The sequence below is a fragment of the Labrus mixtus genome, chromosome 10 (genome assembly GCF_963584025.1).
Source record: "Labrus mixtus chromosome 10, fLabMix1.1, whole genome shotgun sequence".
Taxonomy (NCBI): domain Eukaryota; kingdom Metazoa; phylum Chordata; class Actinopteri; order Labriformes; family Labridae; genus Labrus; species Labrus mixtus.
In genome coordinates, this window is record NC_083621.1 from 15,165,713 (window position 1) to 15,184,841 (window position 19,129).

The 19,129-nt window shown below is 40.3% G+C and overlaps 1 protein-coding gene across 3 annotated transcripts in view; it reads right to left on the bottom strand.

The window, feature by feature from the left end:
• enox2 (ecto-NOX disulfide-thiol exchanger 2) overlaps positions 1–19,129 on the bottom strand; it is a 126,640-nt gene that overhangs the window by 79,230 nt on the left and 28,281 nt on the right. The window contains exon 1 of one of the 3 annotated variants that reach the window (XM_061048535.1): positions 13,165–13,339. The exons of the other annotated variants lie outside the window; for them this stretch is intronic. Coding sequence (XP_060904518.1) covers positions 13,165–13,186 — 22 coding nt within the window. The 5' untranslated portion in view covers positions 13,187–13,339. Of the gene's footprint in view, positions 1–13,164; positions 13,340–19,129 lie in introns of those variants that run through there. 3 annotated transcript variants of the gene reach the window in all.

Sequence of the window (19,129 nt, forward strand, 5' to 3'; positions counted from 1 at the left end):
TTTTCAAAACTCAGACACACTTTCAGTCATGTCTGAACTTCAGATTCTACACTCAGATCTGAATCATAGAGTCACATCATAACAAATTAAAATGCAACCAGTTTGTTTCCCTACCAGCTTAAACCACACTGTATCAGCAGATCAAGAGTCCTCTGTTGAGAAATCTTTCAAAAGTCAACCACTGTTTTGGAGCCAGCTTTCTGGGCAGTTGCCGATATTTGTCTTTGTCATATGACTCTATAATACAAAAACATTAACATGCAGAGACTCATGGAGCTGATGAGACATCGACAGAAGGCAACGTGTAAAAGCTTGCTGTCCAAACATGGTTAAATAAACAACTACTTTACCATGGGAATATCTCTCATCCCACACTGCTCTGTTTACATTTAAGCAGCTCCTGGGGATTAAGTTCTCCCTGGGACATTAATGAGACAGAGTATGCTGTGTCACTCAAAGAGAGAAATCTACTTCAGCCGAAAATACAGACTCTCCACACCTTGTTCTTTACCATTGAATCCCTTATTACTACATTAACTTGCAGTTAGAAAGCCATTTTCTCAAGAGTGTTGAAGAGGTGTCTCCACTGAGCCTGCACTCATGGTTGTTTCTCGGTTTTGTTTAATGAGGGTCAGGTCAGGAGGCTGAAACTGACAGCTCAGACCTCAAAAAACATGTGTCAAAACATTGCCCTAGGGGAGATTTGAGCAGCTATCTGCCCACAGGAACAGTTCTAGTATGGGTATCTAATTCTCCCACTTGGCTGTTTACCTGCAGGCTACATGTCGAACTATTGTGAGTTACAGACTACATTCAAACTTACATCAAGTCTTGTTTATTCTTAAGCCAATAAATCTAATTAAAAAATGCAAGAATATACAATGAATACTGATGAACCAACACTTGATCTTTTGAAGCTGATAGTGATGTTTGGACCAAGAGAAAAAATATCCAATAACACTATATCGTCGATAAAGTGTTACTGAAAGAATCTATGAATAATTGGGACCATAATACTCATTGAGCCTGACATTTTTAAGCTGAAAAATCATATAGTCAATTAGAGCCCTGCATGGGACTGCTTTCTTAATCCTGCTTGTGCTGGATTTTTGATCATTACCGCCCGCTCCCGCAGTGTGTTATGCACTCCGGGCTGCAAATGAAACATGCATGTCCAATCCAGCTCGCACCCACACAAATTCTGACCATTCACATTAAACTTTTCAGAAAACAAACACTCAATTCAGTTAAAGGAATGATAATATTAATGTGTTCACTTAAGTTAATCACCAAACATGACACATCACTTTTTCATCCATCAAAGACAAAGCTTCCTCTCTGAATGGACTCTCATTAATGGACTGTTACTGCATGCAGTAAGGGTAAAACTGCCCCCTCCTACCAGATTTGTGTTGAGTCCCACAGGACCTGCTCCCAATGCAGCCCTCTATTGTCAATGCTCTATACTGGAAAAACAAATAGGGAGATTATGTTGTGTCTACATTTCCTGACACTTTGTTTGGCATTAATGTACATGATATTGTTTTTTTGGAAACCCATACACCAATAGACCTAGACTGCTAAGCCTTGCCATTACTGACAAAATTCTATTTTATACGCACAATGTATCACTTTATAATTTTTTTTTTATTTTTTTTTTAGTTCAAGGGATCAAAAAGTGCACATATAAGGGAATTAGATTGCATTGTACTCTGCATGTAGATTTTTTCTGCGTCACATGAATGGTGTCATTGAGCGGGGTCTAAGAAAACACACACACAAACACACGCAAGAAAGCACACACAAACAAGGACCTTTTGTGGTAAAAACTCACTAATGCATCAAATTCATGGCTAAAATCCAATCCCAACAAATCCACCTGTTTGAGAAACGTTTGGCAAAAACACCACGCCAGCTGTTGTAGGACATCATGCGGTATGAATATGGAACATTTCCAGCCATATCTTTTAATGTACACAGTAATTCAAAATTTTTGAATGATATTTCTATGAGTACTTCTATAAACTGAGAGGGATGATGTGGTGACAAAGTGGGATTCGGATGCTTGAGCTTTCAGCAGTCCCATAATCCACTTAATACTTGCATAAAACAAACAGTCACGATGTCCAACAATTAGGATGAGGGATAAATCCTAGCTGAGAATATTCATGTCTGCTCCAGGGCTTGTCACGATATCATCTGCCATTAGACGTCTGGACAGACGCCACATCTAAATATCTGTGACCACCACAGTGATAACATCCTGGCTGAGCTCCCTATGAAGAAACAAGGAGTAAGTTGAGTAAACAAGATGATTCCCTCCCATTACCAGAGGGACTGCAGGCTCTCCTGTCTTTCCACCATTAATTATCGGGTCTTATGAGAAGATTAGACGAGAGAAACTAATCCAACAGCATGACTCCACTGAGCAGGCCTCCCCTGTTTAATTACCAAAACAGCCAAAAAAAATTGAAAGCTCATAGATCATGTGAAAGGACAGCTCAGGAGGCTACGATCTGGCTCAGACTGGCTCTGCTCTCTCTTTCTGGTCTCTCCTGATGCCACCCATCCATCCATTTACAGCAGATAGACTGGGGACTGTTGTCAAAAAGACTGTGTCCGTTCATGTTAGTGACAGTAAAACATAACTTAAAGTGAACATGTTAAGTAAGTTAAATATAAATCTAGAAGCAAATCTTTACTTTAGAACATTATGGACATGGTTTGAAAAATGTTTTTAATTGATTTGGAGGAAGTAAGTTTAAAAATTCCTGCCTCTTGTCTGTCTCCTTAGTCTCTCTTACACAGAGACTGTTTTACAGCGACATAATCACATCTGATGTCAGAAAGACACCTGATTGTGACTAAATCAAATTAATCTGTTGGTTTAAATCATCTTCACTGTGAGAAAGCATTTAAAGTCTCTCTGGTGACCTTCAGATGGATAGTTTATCATTCTCCTGTCTGACATTTTCTTGCTGAGGCAACTCAGGCCCACACCCAAACAGATGCTGTAGATAAACTAGCATGACATTACTGACATTTTAGGGGACAATTTATCAATGGGATTCAATAAAAACACGTCGATAATGTATTCTGCAGACACCTTGTATATTCCTCATATTGAGCAGAAATATATCTAGTTTATTTGGGGAGGAATTTCAATGGTAATTAGGTAACAATATGACTGTGCCAACCTTGATAATTATATCAGATTTGGTTTTGTAATAGGAGGAGAGAAAGTTTTAGTTTTTAAGCAATAAATCAATACTATATACATATTTTGAACAAATTAAATTCTTAAATTACCACATGATTTTCTTACTGACTTTCTTAAAATCAGTTAAAATAATAAAAAAAGAAGATCTAAGTATACATGAGACTATGAATGTCTTTTACTTAATCAGACCCCAAACAGCAGTGGAAACAGAAATTATTTTTTCCCCCTTTATTTATAAAATGTTTATTTTTGGCTTTTTTTGTCCCTATTTGTGTCATATAGTCCGTGTTGACTCATTTTTGCAGAGTCACTCAGCCTGAAACTGTATTTCTGTCACAAACTATTATGCCTTGTAAATTACTACTGCATAAGAAAGCATTAAATAAAACTTCTGGGTAGAAACTGAAATGAGGAAGAAACTGGTGGAGTTTTGAAGAGAGCAAGAATGACTCTTTGTACCGGGTTTGAGTGGAGAAGGAAAAAAAGGTTGACAAAGATAACAGCGGAGAATAACGATTGAGTTCATATCTCCAGTTAGAACCAGGGGTGTCGCTGGGTGATCCCCAGTATCCCCGATGACGACCGGGGATCTCCCCATTTAGAACGCCATGAATGACTAGCTAGCTAGCTAGCTAGCTATAGCCCTATCACCAGGGATTTCGAGAGCTGGAGCCATTTATTTCGACCTTTTTTCCTTCTTCACTCTATCGTGGTATAAGGTGGAGGACATGTCAAAGAGGTATTCTTGCTCTCTCCACAACTACAGCTGTTTCTCTTCCTTTTCCACAGTCAAGAAGAGCCGCACCTTCCTTCGCTTCCCGGTTGTGTTTACTAGTTCGGAGCCTCCTGTTTGGTGCCAGGGAGGCCGCTCCTATTGGTTTTTGATAATCGTCACGTCATTAAACAGCACAATTTGCAAAAGACAAGACTAAAGACCTGTGATAATATTTGATTGTAACGCCAAGACAATAAAAAGTCTGCCTTAAGACAGCTCTGATTGAGTTTTAAGACCACCTTATACCAAACAATCGCAATCACGGGAGCGCATCCAAACTCCAGCATGATGCTCAGAATTATACTCTGACGTTAGAAGTTTGTCTGCGACTTTGATATCGCTTGAAAAGTGGGTAGGTGTAAGGCCAGCATGAGCTGAGCTACACTGAGCCTTAGTGGGTTATCCCTGGAGCCTGGACCATTTTCTCTGAGCACAGCTTTGGTTCAGAGACCACACTAACAAGCTAAAGCTCAATGCACATAAGATGGGGAAGCATTGTTGATGCTCACTAGAGGCCTGAAAAATGCCTGTTGTTGGTGCAGCTCTTAAATCAGACACAATGATTAATCTTCATATTGATCTTCCTCCCTGACTTCTAACGGGACAGGCACAGAAAGCCAAGAAGTACGCTTCAGACCAAGGAAGATAAAGGAAGATTTTCTGTTCCCACCCAGCCTGAAAACACACACACTTCATCATGCACCTCTTTGTGAGTCAGTCGAAATTTTATTTTTCAACAAGGGAGAAAAAAACTGAAAGGAAGAAATGGATATACAGAATAAATGGTTTAGAGGCATAATCTCCACATTGAGCACTGAAATAGAACAAGATAAACTAAAGGAAGTGTTCATAAGATGGCAAGGTCAAAACAACAAGGAGGACAATTTCAGTAAAAGAAAAGAAAAAAGCTACAGTATGTAAATGTTTCAATCAATTTACACCTAAAGCAATAATATTTGACAAGACCTAAATACAGGTTACAGGATACTGAGTCTTTTCTCTCCCAGTGTTTCTCTGAGACCAAAGGAAAGCTCAACATCTCCTCTGACTCTCTCTCCTGCACCAGTTTCAAGTTACAACCAAGCCCCACTCTGACAACCTGCCCACCAGTCTCCAGTCTGAAATATTACCCATAAAGCCCAGTGCCACAATAAACCTAGAGCCATGGCTGATTTGTGAATCCAATTACCTCCCTGTCTGTAATGGCTGTGTTCAGTGCCATGATATTAAGTCAGCTGTTGTCAGCATATGTCCTTAAGGCCACAGCTCCCACAAGGAACCACATTCAGCATCTAGGACAGATCATCTCAATAACCGCCTTAATGGATTGCAGAACAGGAAGATTGGCTGCAAGAAGCCCCCCCAAAAAAGTTAAGTTTGCTGGCATGAACACAGACGAATGGGTGAAAGAACATTAAAAGACGTATGGACGTGTAGTTACTGAGAGGACTTGCTGACAGAGATTCCTGAAAAGTAATTGCTCTCTGTGTATCAACCACACAACTCTGCTGACAGACCAATTACCTTAAACAGTGAAACATTCAGTCTTACAAATTATGTCAAATGATTGTATATCGAGACAACATCATTAAGCAAGGTCAATATCTGCAAGTATTAGCTTATTCCACATTTAAATGCCTCTGTGTGTTGATAGGCTGATAAGAAACAACAAATTGTAAAAATGCCAATGATATGGTTGAAGCAGTGTCACTATTGCATACTTGTTCCCACAAAGAGTACTGGCAGTTTATTTTTCTGTTGCGTAAATTGTGCAGCAATATAGATACTGAGGAACAAATCAAACCAAATTTAAATGAAGGACTGTCTTCGTCTGGGATAGTTTACAAATCAGAGCTGACTAGAGATCACTGACTTTCATCAGAGACTTTGCAATTGCATGAGCAATCATAAACCCCTCATCTACCAGGATAACCCGAGTAAGGAACTTTTAGTGTAACTCAGCACAGGCCAAAGTCAAAACGTGTTTAACATGCCTAATGGTCCATTCATACAGGCTGGCTCAAAAACTGGGACAGCCTGACACTGACAGGCTGATATTCATAGTGAATGGGTCCCTGTATTTCAATTGATTGTCTATGTCTTATTACGATTTTGTGCATTCATATCGATTCCGCAACAATGTAATATTGGTGTCCCAGTCTATGATTTCACATTCCGTTAAAGTTGGGGCCAAGCGAAATATAAATTTGATCAATAAATCAGATTTATGGAAATTCCAAGATTTATTCTTTCACTTACTCCGCCGCTCTCCTTGGACTCCTGTACTTCCCATCTTCTCCCCTCACTTACTTCCTAGTCCTAAATAGGAGCTGGTTGGCCCCAGGTATATTCAGGCAAAAGTGTTTTGCCGAAGTTGCTCTGCCTAATCTATACCTTTTCTGAACTCTATCACTGCATTCCACAGGGGCATAGGATGGCTTGATCTGGCAGTCTGTAAGGTGCTAATTTCACCTGGATGGACAAAATAAACCAGGGTTGGTTGCTAACTTAATGTGTTGATTACTTTTTGTTTGATCTTTGGTCTCTCAAAGCTTTCAACTTTTTCTTTGAAACCCTTTTCATATAAAGCATGCAAACCAAATGACAGCCACAGAGATGTAGCAATGTTACTTTCACAGTTTTCTCGGAGCGCCTGTTTTACATTATCCCCCAGAGTTTCCTGACACTAGCCTGAGGGCTGACAACGTAATTTGAGCATGAGCTGCAACTATTAATGGTGGTTTCCTAAACAGGGGATAATGAAACGCAAGAATGCTGTAGTACGCTTAAAGAAAACAAGACTAATGATGCACTGAATGATCAGATTCAGGCACATCCACTCAAGATAGTTAAGGAAATGTTTTAACCAAGAAGGTTAATCTAGAAAGTCGTAATCATTGGCTGGCTTTTTGAATACCAAACTGTGAAATCTGTGGACATTTTACTTCACAGCTGGCTCCTGTGGGGGGGGGGGGGGGGGGGGGGGGGGGGGTCGTAACCTTCTTTTTCCACTAGTTTTGGTTATATTTTTAGGTTCGTATATAGGTGCTTCATCTAATTGATTTTCAAACGACTCTGCTCATTTTTTGAGTGGATGTGTGGATGTCCTCAATTCATCCTTTGACCGTGTCACTGAGCGGGGTCTAAAGATCACTTAAAGCCTGGCCTCAGCTGGCATTCTCAAGCTCCAAAATAGAACAAGCTATAATTCAAAGAACATGACTGAAAAGTACACCCATTCCCTGGTCAAAATGTTACTCTAGGGTTTTATCATCCTATAAAACATGCTGACCTCCCATTTCTCAAAAAAGAAAAGCTACAAAATAAATATTGGCCAGTTATATGTGCCGAGTGCAGAAATGGCTTACAATTATTCAGCAGCGGAGATCTAACTGCACCAGGCTTTACGCAGTAAACACGCACATATAGGGCTTCCTTTGAGCTCAAACACAGAACCCTTCAGAATAGTCCCAATGACATTTGAGATAGGTTTTTTTCTGCTTCGGTATGAAAGAATCTACACAGTGGGGATCTTTGAGAGTGAGTTTGTTGATGTAAAATGGAAAAAAAAACACCACAAACAACATTCACCACAAACATGTGTTAGCAAATGGAAAATTCTTCGTGACTCAAATTCTTCCAACTTTCATTCCACAGAGGGAACACTTAAAGATTCAACACGGTTCAGAATATGGACTTATGAGTCTTGCAAAACATGCTCTACCCACTAGCTCAAGAAAGCACTTTCTTTAATTCACAAACAAAATGCCTCCGTAAGACAGAGCATGCAGAGAACCTCTTAATGCATTCATGGTTGCTCTTTCTAACACCCCCCCCCCCCCCCCCCCCCCCAAGATTTTCCCTCTCCCCAAAGTAAGAGCCCCATAAATCTTGCCTCTCAGTCTCTGTTACAGTGGAGTGATGGCTGCCTGCCAGACAGGCAATCTCTGTGGACACCCTGTTCTCTGGTCATAACCACTGAACCACAGTCTCAACTTTCTCCATTTCCTCTACAGGGAAGTATTCAACATATCAATGTTTGGGGGAACAGCATTCAACCAAGAGGGCCAACTCTAGCACAGTCATATATCCATATGACAGCAGAACAGGTTTAATAAATGTCTTGAAGTATCCTGTATTAAATTCAGGTTCCTCGCAAATAAATCAACAGTAAATGCAAAAGCCGATTCTTATGATATTTAAGAAACTACACAGTGCAACTTCAAAATAAGAGTTAGATTTAGTGGCTCCATTTATCATCCAGTGCTAAGGCAGAATATTTATTGTAATACAATCCCAGAAGCAGCAGTGGTCTCTGGTAACTCCAGAGATGTACACAGCAGTAGTGTCCAACATCCCACTGGTGATCCATCACATTGCATGCTGTGCTACTTCCAATTGCTTCTCTTGGCTTGAGTAGTGAGGGGAAAAAATGCCACCATAAAACAAAAAAACTAAAAATATCAGGTTCACCCAGGGAATCCACATTGCTGGGCAGGTGCAATACTGCCATGAATGTTTTAGAGATGTTTCAACTAAGTAGAACAGACAAGGAGATACAACTATGCTTACGTCTGCACAGTAAAGTGACAGCTATGGTGTCCCTCATTACTAAAACACAAACATAAGCACAAGCCCAGAAGGTTGGTCTGGATGTTGCTCTTTAATTTTTCAGTTGTAGAGGTCTGACTGTCAGATATGCTTTCAAGGCTGACATTCTGACAGTTATTCTGTAATAACTGACAGTCACCCAGCTATAAGGATATCTATAATAAGCTAAAAGTTCCTGAAGTGTATCACCCAAAACTTTCAATGTTGTACTTTTCTAATTGAACACTGCAGATAAGTGGCAAAGACTGACAAAGTAAGGTAGGCATGACAGAATTTAATAATTGGACAAGATGAGTCTGACTTTTATTCCGAATCCTGTAAGCCACATTCAGCTGAGAAGTCCAGATCCACATCTTATTACACAAAAAAAGCCAAAAAAAATGAAGGCCTGCATTGCTTGTAATGAGAAAAACGAAGAAGATTGAAACTAAATTATTACATCTCATTTTAAGACATTAAGTACCCAAGTTAGTTTTACAGATTGATGATAACAATGTAGATGACTAATAATATCTGGGGATTTGAGGGTTATAAGTGCAGAAAGGTTGTGCAACTCTCCAATGAGCAGTTTAATTCAGCTTCATCAAACTTCTCCTTAGTCTCCTGTGCTCAGAGGGACTCTCAGCAGGGTTCAACACTGTAGCACTGCAGACTGAATCCTGTCTCGCACACCGCCCATACACAGCTAATGCAAGACAAATCTAAGGGCTAACTTCATCCTTCATGGAGTGCTTAAATGGTTCAAGATTCAAGGTATCTTTATTAGTACCCAAATTGTTTTGCAAATGGGAGATTCAGTATTTCAAATGTGCTGTTCTGAGTCGTAAGCTCCAGCTTCAAAGTTCCCTGCGTGGCTGTTTGTCAAATAAGTGATTAGAAATGAAGAGCTCTGACAGTGATATGGTTCGGGCTATGGTTAGTTGCCTTCAGGCTGCCAGGCTCTCTTACTTGATAGACGCTGCAGTTGAACTGCTGCCACTGCCAACACTGGTGATCCTCACAGGGATCTCTCACACAAGCTAATATACTTTCCTTCAACATGAACACACTTCAGACTCACTTTAATGCTGCAGATTTTCAAAAGCTGAACAATTAGACCAAGTCAAACTGGGTTTCTGCAGTGCATATACAAGTGAACATTAAACACAGGAATAAACTACAATCATTACATTACATTAGGCTGCCACACGGACTTAGGATGAGTGGTGAGGCACTGAAACAATCAAGCTATTGCACCAACAGTCTTAAAAACCAGCCTGACAGATGGTGTGCCAGCATGGTAGTACCACATGACAGGAAATAATTTGACAATAGAAGCCAAGCATCTTGTAAAGTGATTTGAGGAAGCATCTTTCCATCACTTTTTCAACAGGAGGTATTTTTAATGAATTGCTGTTGTTTTATGATAGAGAGTTGAGGATAAAACTGTGTTTTTCACCATGTAATCTATCAAATGAGGATCACATAGTTAGTACTATTCCAACATGGCATCCAGTTTGGTAGTATCTACTGCAACACCTTTCTTGAAGTAGCCGAGAGCTGTGGAGTAAGGAGATTCAGAACACCAGTTTTCATAGACGTATAACTAATGTAACTATTTCCAAAGACATAATGTTAATAGACTTGATGTTAATAGACTTGACACGTCTGAATACCAATATGGGGACTGAGTCATTGAATAGCTGTGGAAGTTTGTCCCAAGTACGGATTAAACAGACACCACTACTTTTTCTTTCAGGTAAAGTGCTTGAGCTTGTTTTAGTTTCTAGTGATGATGGATCTCCCCTCTGTTAATTCTGGAGCCTGTCGCACCAATAAATTTCCACTTAATTGTGCTCTCAGTGAGGTAGCTGGTTTCACAAAAACTGTTACAATGACTCAAACTATCACTTGGTTTTCTGCATTTTCCGTTTGTCTTCGTCACTTTTGTCTCGATACTGCCTCTAAAAACCCCACTTAGTCACTAATATTGTCATGAACTCAGCAATTAAATTTGAGTTTTAAAACTGCCATATCTCCCAGAAGTACAGAAGTCATCTCTGTATTCTGTCTTAATTTGTTCTGCAGCACTCCCAATATGCCAAAGAAAGCTGAAATATTTAAGCTTCTTTTCAAGCACTCTATGCACAACCTTTAAATCTTTCCTCTCCAACACATCAGAGTAAAGAGCTCCCTCCCTTTGCACCATTTTAAGCAATCTGAGGATACTCTGCCGATTGATCAGAGAGAGGGAGTGCAGTGTAGAGGTAAATGGCTGTCACAAAGCCTGATGAAACTTCTCCCTCTCCCAGAGGCGCACCGATCAATCGTCAGGTGACCAGAATCGGCCAATTTTCAGCCTGACCAGCAGTGATCGGTGACCGTACGGTCCTCACAAGTATAGCCAATCCAGAGCTGATCACACACACACACACAAGATACTTCTCAGACATTGCATTACCGGAGTTATTTCACCAAGTGGCATCCCATAAAGCCTGCTAAAAGCAGATACAAAATCATGAATATGTTTTACAACAGTCATTTGGACATCTAACATAAGCCCTGGATGAAAGTAACTCTGCGAGTTTGTCCTGTATAGCACAGCCTAGGTTCATTTTGTTTACTCAACACTGTGGCCGGAAGGTTGAACAAACTCACTCAATGCTGTAAAAAAAAAACCAAAAAAAAAAAACCTGCATATGGCGGTTGGCAGATGCTTTTTTCCAACCCTCATCAGCATCGACTATGTCCTGTCCCGGCTGCATTAATCCTCCACGTCTGCGTCACGATGCATCGATTAATTTCAACGCTAGTAATTTGGAGGACTAATTTCAAACATATAATTTAAACATCTTTATTTATTTGTAAAAAGGTAGAAATAGCGGTACATCACAGCAGAAGTCAAGGATGAAGAGACAGGTGCTTTTGACTAGGCTGGAGGGGGAGACCAGACGCCACATGTGAAAAACCAGTTGCACCAAAGCACACAGTACCTGTACCTGACACAGAAATGCTTCCATTTAAAAAAACATGTAGCCTTCTGCTTTCAGCACATTAATCAATGCTGAATGGGAACTCTGAGGTGGAGCACCTGCTGGATCATCCTTGATCTATGCAGGTGAATTACCTGTCTGAGGTGCCCATCAGCAGAGGCGAGAAAGCATTGAGCTACTGGAGGAAAAACAAAGATATTTGTTTGCACCTCTCTGCCCCATGTAAAAGTGTTGAAGGTGAGCTCTTGTTCAGTTTAGCTGGAAAGGTGAGAGAAGAAACTAAACTCTGGTGACAAGGCAGAGATGCTCTCATTGTGGAAAAAAAAATCTGCCATTCATCTTAGAATCATAGAGACTGAAAAACAGCTAAAGGGGCCTTTTTATATTCTTCGGTTTCCTGTTCCACCAGATTTCCTTTCAAACAGAACAGATACTAAACTTTTGTTTTTCAAGGATCCTAAAAGAAAAAACTGTTAAACTGGTGCACTTTTTAAAAAAATGTTTAGATGGTATGAAGAGAAATAAGTTTCAGGTTCTGTTCTTGCACTTTTCAAAGTAAAAGAAATATTAAGAAGTTAAATTATATTAGTTGTGTTGTTAAAAAGTTCTACTGAACCTCATTTCTTGGTGGAAAAGTGACTTGTTTGAGACAAGTGATAAACTTTAAGTTCCCACATTAGAATAAGGGGAATAAGAATAGCTATAATAATTGCAATGACAAAAAAAACGAGGTGAATTTCCCACAGAAGAAGCTGTTGAGCAAAGTGCCAGAATAAAGCAGAGTAAGCAGGATAATCTAAGAGTTCAGACATCATCCCAGTTTAATTACATCCTGTGTGCCCAGAGAAAATGTCCCATCCTGCTGTTTGTGCGTTCTGGTGACTTGTGGATAAATGAAAAGGAAATCGTAATAGTTGAAGCAAACACACAACTTATAGGCTATATATAAACAACACACGAGCACCCTCATAATAGGCCAATTAATTATTCTGACTGATTAATGTATTTTATTCTGTCTAAATATGACAGATCATGAATTTTAATAGCAGAGACGTAGCGTTACACAGCGGAATAATCTGAAAACTTCATCCATAAAGAGCTGCAGTAAAGGCGGCTGTCGGTCAACATTTAAAGAAACCGCTCGTTCCTATAGCAGCCTACTTTCTGCTCGCGTAAAATGCGCACATTTCATATCTGTCATATCACCATAAAGCACACCGTTACACAGCAAATAGCCTACTGAGGAATAGGCTATACGAACAACCCTACCACAGTGGAGAAAGGCAGCAGAGGTCTCTTCATGCGGTCTTAAAAGCTGGTCGGCTATACGCCCGTCAATTAACACACTGAGAATATTTAATAGTCTAGCCTATTATTGTTTAACTTGTATTAAACAACGAATAGATACGATAAATACGCGTGACAACAATACCCTGTGGGGTTCAGTGATATATTTTAGCCTGCGGCAACACAAAACGGACAGTCGGTGGGTTGTGAGCACCCAAAATATAACCTTTTAGCGTTTAAAAAGGAGACCGTTTGAAGAAACAGCGTATGAATGATACAACTTCAAACACGTAGCCTACCTGTGTACTGCAAGAGAAACATTGTCCACAGATGATGAGCTACGGTTCCTGTCGGGTACCCTGCTTTAGGACGAAGTGTACGAAGTAGAAATATATCCTTGAATGGAGCACCGGGTCTCTTCCCTTTGACAGCCCGCTCCGCTCTGCAGACAGGACTGCATTGAAAGCAGCCAGGAGAAGCGGGACCTTGTAGCTACAGCAGGAGAGCCCGCCCTCGCGTTGACGTGCACGCGCTTCACGACAGAAGAAGTTCGCCTCCCGTGCACGAAGCGCGAAGGCGAACTGTTTTGGCTGTGTTAAGGGGCGGTACAACATCCTGTGACTAAAACTCCTGCTTCTTTTCTTTGACACCGAAGGCGGACTCAAGCACACGGGTAAACTGTCAAAGAAGGATGTCAAAGCAGACCCACTATAGCTCAGCCACGAGTTTAGCGAGTTACTCTAAGCGAACAAGAAAGATCACCCACACATGAACCAAGTGCCATATATCAATATCACAAAATATAATCTGAAAACCATTCTTTTAAGACAACTTCTGAGATGCTGCGAATCCATAAATGGCCTATAAGGTGAGGTATTTTAATAGAAAGAAAACTGTGCTTTCCTGTTGGTGTCAATCTGTAGCTGCAGTTTATATAGAAGATGGTAGAGGATTTATATACTCAAAAAGGAGCATTCAAGCCAAATTGGCCTCATGCTGTGCAGTGTGCATTATTAAAATGTTAAAAATGATTGAGAGCATGAACAGATTTGGTTTGATCAACACACAGCCAACACATGTTTAGTCCAACCTCTAAAAAAAAACTTCAAAAAAGGAGTTTACATTTCATAAAAGATTGTTATGCAGTGTCCTTTAACAGAGTCAGAAAATTAGTCTTTTTCCTGAGTTACTGTTTTTCTGGCATTGAAGGTGGATGGGTTCACATACGGTTAGGGAAACTTGGTTCATAAAGACAGTCTAATTTAAGAGCCCTGCAAAAAAGAATGAATGATTCAGGTATCAAACATTAAGAATGTTATCAAATATTTAGCCCTACATATTTACAAGGGATATATATGTATATATATATATATACACATATATACACACTGCCTGTCCAAAAAAAAAGTCACCACCTGGATTTAACAAAGCAAATAGGTAAGAGCCTCCCATTGGATAATTACTGCATGGGCGATAATCTTTCAGCTGGCAACAAGTTATTTAACCCCAACTGATGCAATGAGTAGCTTCTCATTTCTTAAACAACTATGTTGAAAGACCCATCCTGTAGTCGTGGAAAAGATGTTAGTCTGTTTGAGAAGGGTCAAATCATTGGCTTGCATCAAGCAGAGAAAACATCTAAGGAGATTGCAGAAACTACTAAAATTGGGTTAACATTATTAAAAACTGGAAGGAAGATTTACCCTGTTCCAGAGTGACCAGGGTAAGAAGAGAGGCAGATGAAGTGATGCACCCATCATGCCTAGTGCCTACTGTTCAAGCCTGTGGGGGCAGTGCTATGATCTGGGGTTGCTGCAGTTGGTCAGGTCTAGTTTCAGCAACATTATGTGCCCAAAGAATGAGGTCAGCTGACTACCTGAATATACTGAATGACCAGGTAATTCCATCAATGGATTTTTTCTTCCCTGATGGCACAGGCATATTCCAAGATGATTCATCAGGATTCATCGGGCTCAAAATGTGAAAGAGTGGTTCAGGGAGCACAAGACATCATTTTCACACATGGATTGGCCACCACAGAGTCCAGACCTTAACCCCATTGAGAATCTATGGGATGTGCTGGAGAAGACTTTGCGCAGTGGTCCGACTCTCCCATCATCAATACAAGATCTTGGTGAAAAATTAATGCAACACTGGACGGAAATAAATCTTGTGACATTGCAGAAGCTTATCGAAACAATGCCACAGCGAATGTGTGCTGTAATCAAAGCTAAAGGCGATCTAACGAAATATTAGAGTGTGTGATCTTTTTTTCTACGACTGTCATTGCTCACCTCTACTCTGACAGTGGAAAACAATGTAAAAAACAAACACAATGGAAATGGCACATACGCTTCATGTATTAACAGCAGTAACATTACAGTCTCCTCACTGATCCTCACAGATGATATGAAGCTTTCATCTGTTGCTATTTTAAGTCTCTCCATTATTTTAACAAAGGCACTGTAACTGTACTGTAACATTATATCCCTAATGAAGGTAATGAAGGATTTACTGCTTTACAGCTGTATTAATAGTCTAACTTATGGACTCTTAATATGGCAACTCACTGTTTGTAGTTTAAAAACAGGGCTGGTTCAAACACACACAAACAGGAGCTAAAGCTGAGGTCACCTTGTTCTGATTAAAAGGCCTTGGACCATGTTTAGAAAATATCTGCTGTCAGATTATTTTCTCTGCCCCTCCAATAAGTCTGCTTCCACTGCCATCATAAAATGATCTCAAAAGGTAAATAATTGTATTTACCAAAGGCCAGAGTGCTGTTCCCCTTTTTCACAAACCTTGAAAGTATTTCTCAATCTCAAGTCTACTCTGACGCCAGAAGAGCACTTTTCTACAAACTGTGTGTTGGAATGATTCAAAGTTGGGTCATGACCGGAACTTACTTTACTGTGCCATCATCTGTCCAACAATACCTACAGTCACTGATATATAGTGATACAAAAGCTAACAAATCAAACAAGTTTCAGTACATTTTATATGAATTCAACGCTTTTAAAATCAAACTAACCAGCAGACTGACCTGAAGACTAATCAAGGATAAATCTCTTTTTAGGCACCAAAACATGTTATTACATCTGCAAATAATTCCTGTTAATATGTCAGAAGGATTACAAAACAATTTACATTTAGACTTTAAAAAACCTTGGGCTGTTGCATAGTTGTTTGCACATCTCTGACTTAAAACAAATTGGTTAAAAGCAGATGTGTCTCATGAATAAAAAATAATACTAACCAAGATCTAACACTTGAAGTCAAGGTAAAGTGAATGTTGTGATGAAACTACCATACTGTTAAACATGACAGCTACTTCAAACATGACTGTAGATACAAATGCAGCAGTTATGTCAAATATGCAGGTCCTCCAAGTGAATATGAGGCTGGATTGTTGGCCTTGATGGAGGCCAGAGCTGTTAGAGCGCCCGTCTATGTTACAATGGGGATTCTTGGAAAGGTGTGAGAAACTCAACACAACTAGAAAGGCACCCAGAGATTAGAAACCACCACCAACATCATGAGTCAAGGGTTCTATGAAATGTAAATGTACAAACACAACATGTACATATCTAGATTTTTCCCCCCAATATTATACAAGTTATTTCCTTTCCTGTTAGTCTACACAGTTGAGTTGTGAGGGCCACTAGGGGCCATGCGGTTGGCTGGTGTTTGAGCTATCACTGCCTGGAGCTTGCACAAACTGTACGTAGGCTAGGTCTGTTGAGGGTGGCAATGCTATTTGGGCTGTGATGGCCATGTGAAGTTCTGCTTAAGGGTATGGTGGGCAGTGAGAGCTAGCATATTTGGGGGGTTTGCTCTGGGACACGGGAGGCAACTGTGCAGCCTCCCAGAGGTGTCATGAGACTAATTCAATGCTGCCCATTGATCTACATATAGTTGGGTTGGGTTGAGGAGCCCTGTGGTAGAGTAGGTAGTATTGGCGTTGTCACTACTTGGAGCCTGGGTCTGTTGAAGGTGGCAAAGCAGTTTGGGTTGAGGTGTTAACTGAGGGCCATGTGGTAGGTTATGTCATTTATCAGTGGTGCACAGGGGCATAATATGGATCAGGGGTCTCGTCACTGAGCCCTTATCCTTTCTTTAGGTCACACGTGTCTTGTGTTTATTGAAAATTGCTGAATCTTGTTTGGTTGATTTTACACCAGATTGTTGTGCAGGAGACACTGACATACTAAACACGACGTCCAACCTAAACCAGTCTCTAGATTAAAACTTTGAAATTAAAACCTTAAAGGCTGAGGTGATAAAATAGAGCCCAGTCTCAGTTGAACGGCAAAAGTATTTTTCACGTGCAAGATCATATTCACATGAAGTTACTTGGTTTGATGATGCTTACAGTCCACATACTGGTGAAATTTGAGAAACAGTTCCATATCGAGAGAGACAGTATTTTCAGCCTGGAGTTCCTACTTCCTGATCATCTACTTTCAAGGTTGTACAAGTCGAAAACAAAGCTACCAGCTGATTGTTTGCTATTTTGTGTTTCTCCAGAAGAGACTTAATGATGAATAAACAGAGTAATTTTCCCAGCAGAATTCAATTACTCCTGTCAGCCAGTAGTAATGAGTAACAGCCAGTGCATGCTCTCATTCAATTTCAGAGTCCATCCGTAAATAATGTTGGTCTGATGTCTTGATTTTTTTCTTTTATAACAATGATGTTCTTTCAGCAGTCTGCTTAGTGTAGCAAAGCATTCAAATCAAACACTAGTTTGACTCTGTGCTTTCATGGTTTCATATAGGAATGCAATAGTTATGAGACTTTACAGCCATCTTTAGAGATATAATCTCACTGTCTTGACATGAGAGGGCATACAGTAAGTCACACAAGTCATTCTAAGCTGCAAGATTTAACCATATCCCAAGCAAAAACAATAATGCAACAAGACTGACTCACTCACAGTGGTTTAGTTGACACCGATATCATTCATAGATGGAATTATTGATATTTAATTACTGCTTTTTAAATGGAAGCTGGGTCTCATTTACAACTTTATTAAAATTTTAACAACACCTTTAAGAGACTGTCTTCCTCTTTACTAGCAATTTTTTAGACTTTCTACCTGTAAAACTTTTGACTATTTGTCCTGTGAGATATTGGAACTGTTTGTCTGCCTCTATTGAGTAGTATGCAGCACCACTCACTCCTGTTTTCACACTGTAAGAGTGCAGCTCCACGTTGTATCAAAATGCCCTTTCCAAACAAACAACATTGTTCAGGTGGATGCTCAGAGAGTTGATATTTAAAAGATTCAGCTCAGCAGATAGTTTAAAGCGACTGTAGTGGTATTTCTGGTCTTCAATTTTGAAATCATTAAGTGGAGTTTTTGTAACTCATGCATGAGTAGAATATGTCATTAACTCCTCTGCCCTCTGTAGAAGAAGACAGCCAGCACAGAAATGTGTCCTGAGGTTGGGGGACATCCCTGTCTTTTGCTTTTCACTGGTTATCTTTGACCTCTATCTTTCTTAATCCTCCCTTTTCTAATTACCTCTCCCATCTTCTCCTCCCCTCTCCTTATCCGCACCCCTGCCCCCTGACTGATGGTTAGCAGATGATCATCTGGACAGGAAAGGTTGCAGTGACTCCCCAGCTCGTTATGACACCTCATTAAGAGAGCTGCACAGTGTCCCAATTCACGTACTGGTGTGTTCCTACTTGGAGGAATTTAATGAGTTGAGGGGGAGTGATAAGACACCATAAAAAGCTGGATCCAAAGTGTTTGCCACAGTTTCCAGAATGATCGGAGAGGAGGGAGTTACTGGTGGCGGCAGCATCTGTCCTGGAAACCGAAACTAAGCTCAAAAGGAGGACAGGCCTGTAACTAGAGAATTTCCCCTCAGCATGAATATTGATGGAAATGGGTCTCAAACAGAGCGCAAAACAACTGTTAACCCTCCTGCACTGCAACAATGTTGTTAACAGCCCTCGCTGCCCCACCATCATTCACAAACAGAGATTCACTCGACTCAAACACCTCGCGCGCATTTCAGCTCGTACAGCCACAAGAAGAGGTGATGATGGATTGTGTTTGTTTGTTTGACAACATAAGTTCACTGTGTTTTATTGCTGAAAGCCCTCTGATACACGCAGCAGCATGTTTATGATAGATAGTGGGCACTTTTTGGCAGCTGAGGTTTGTAGCTAGCTGGTTGGGGATCCCGCCACCAAATGTGCCATCCGCTTCCCACAGGTATCAAACTTCACTGAAAGTCAAGATTCACACAA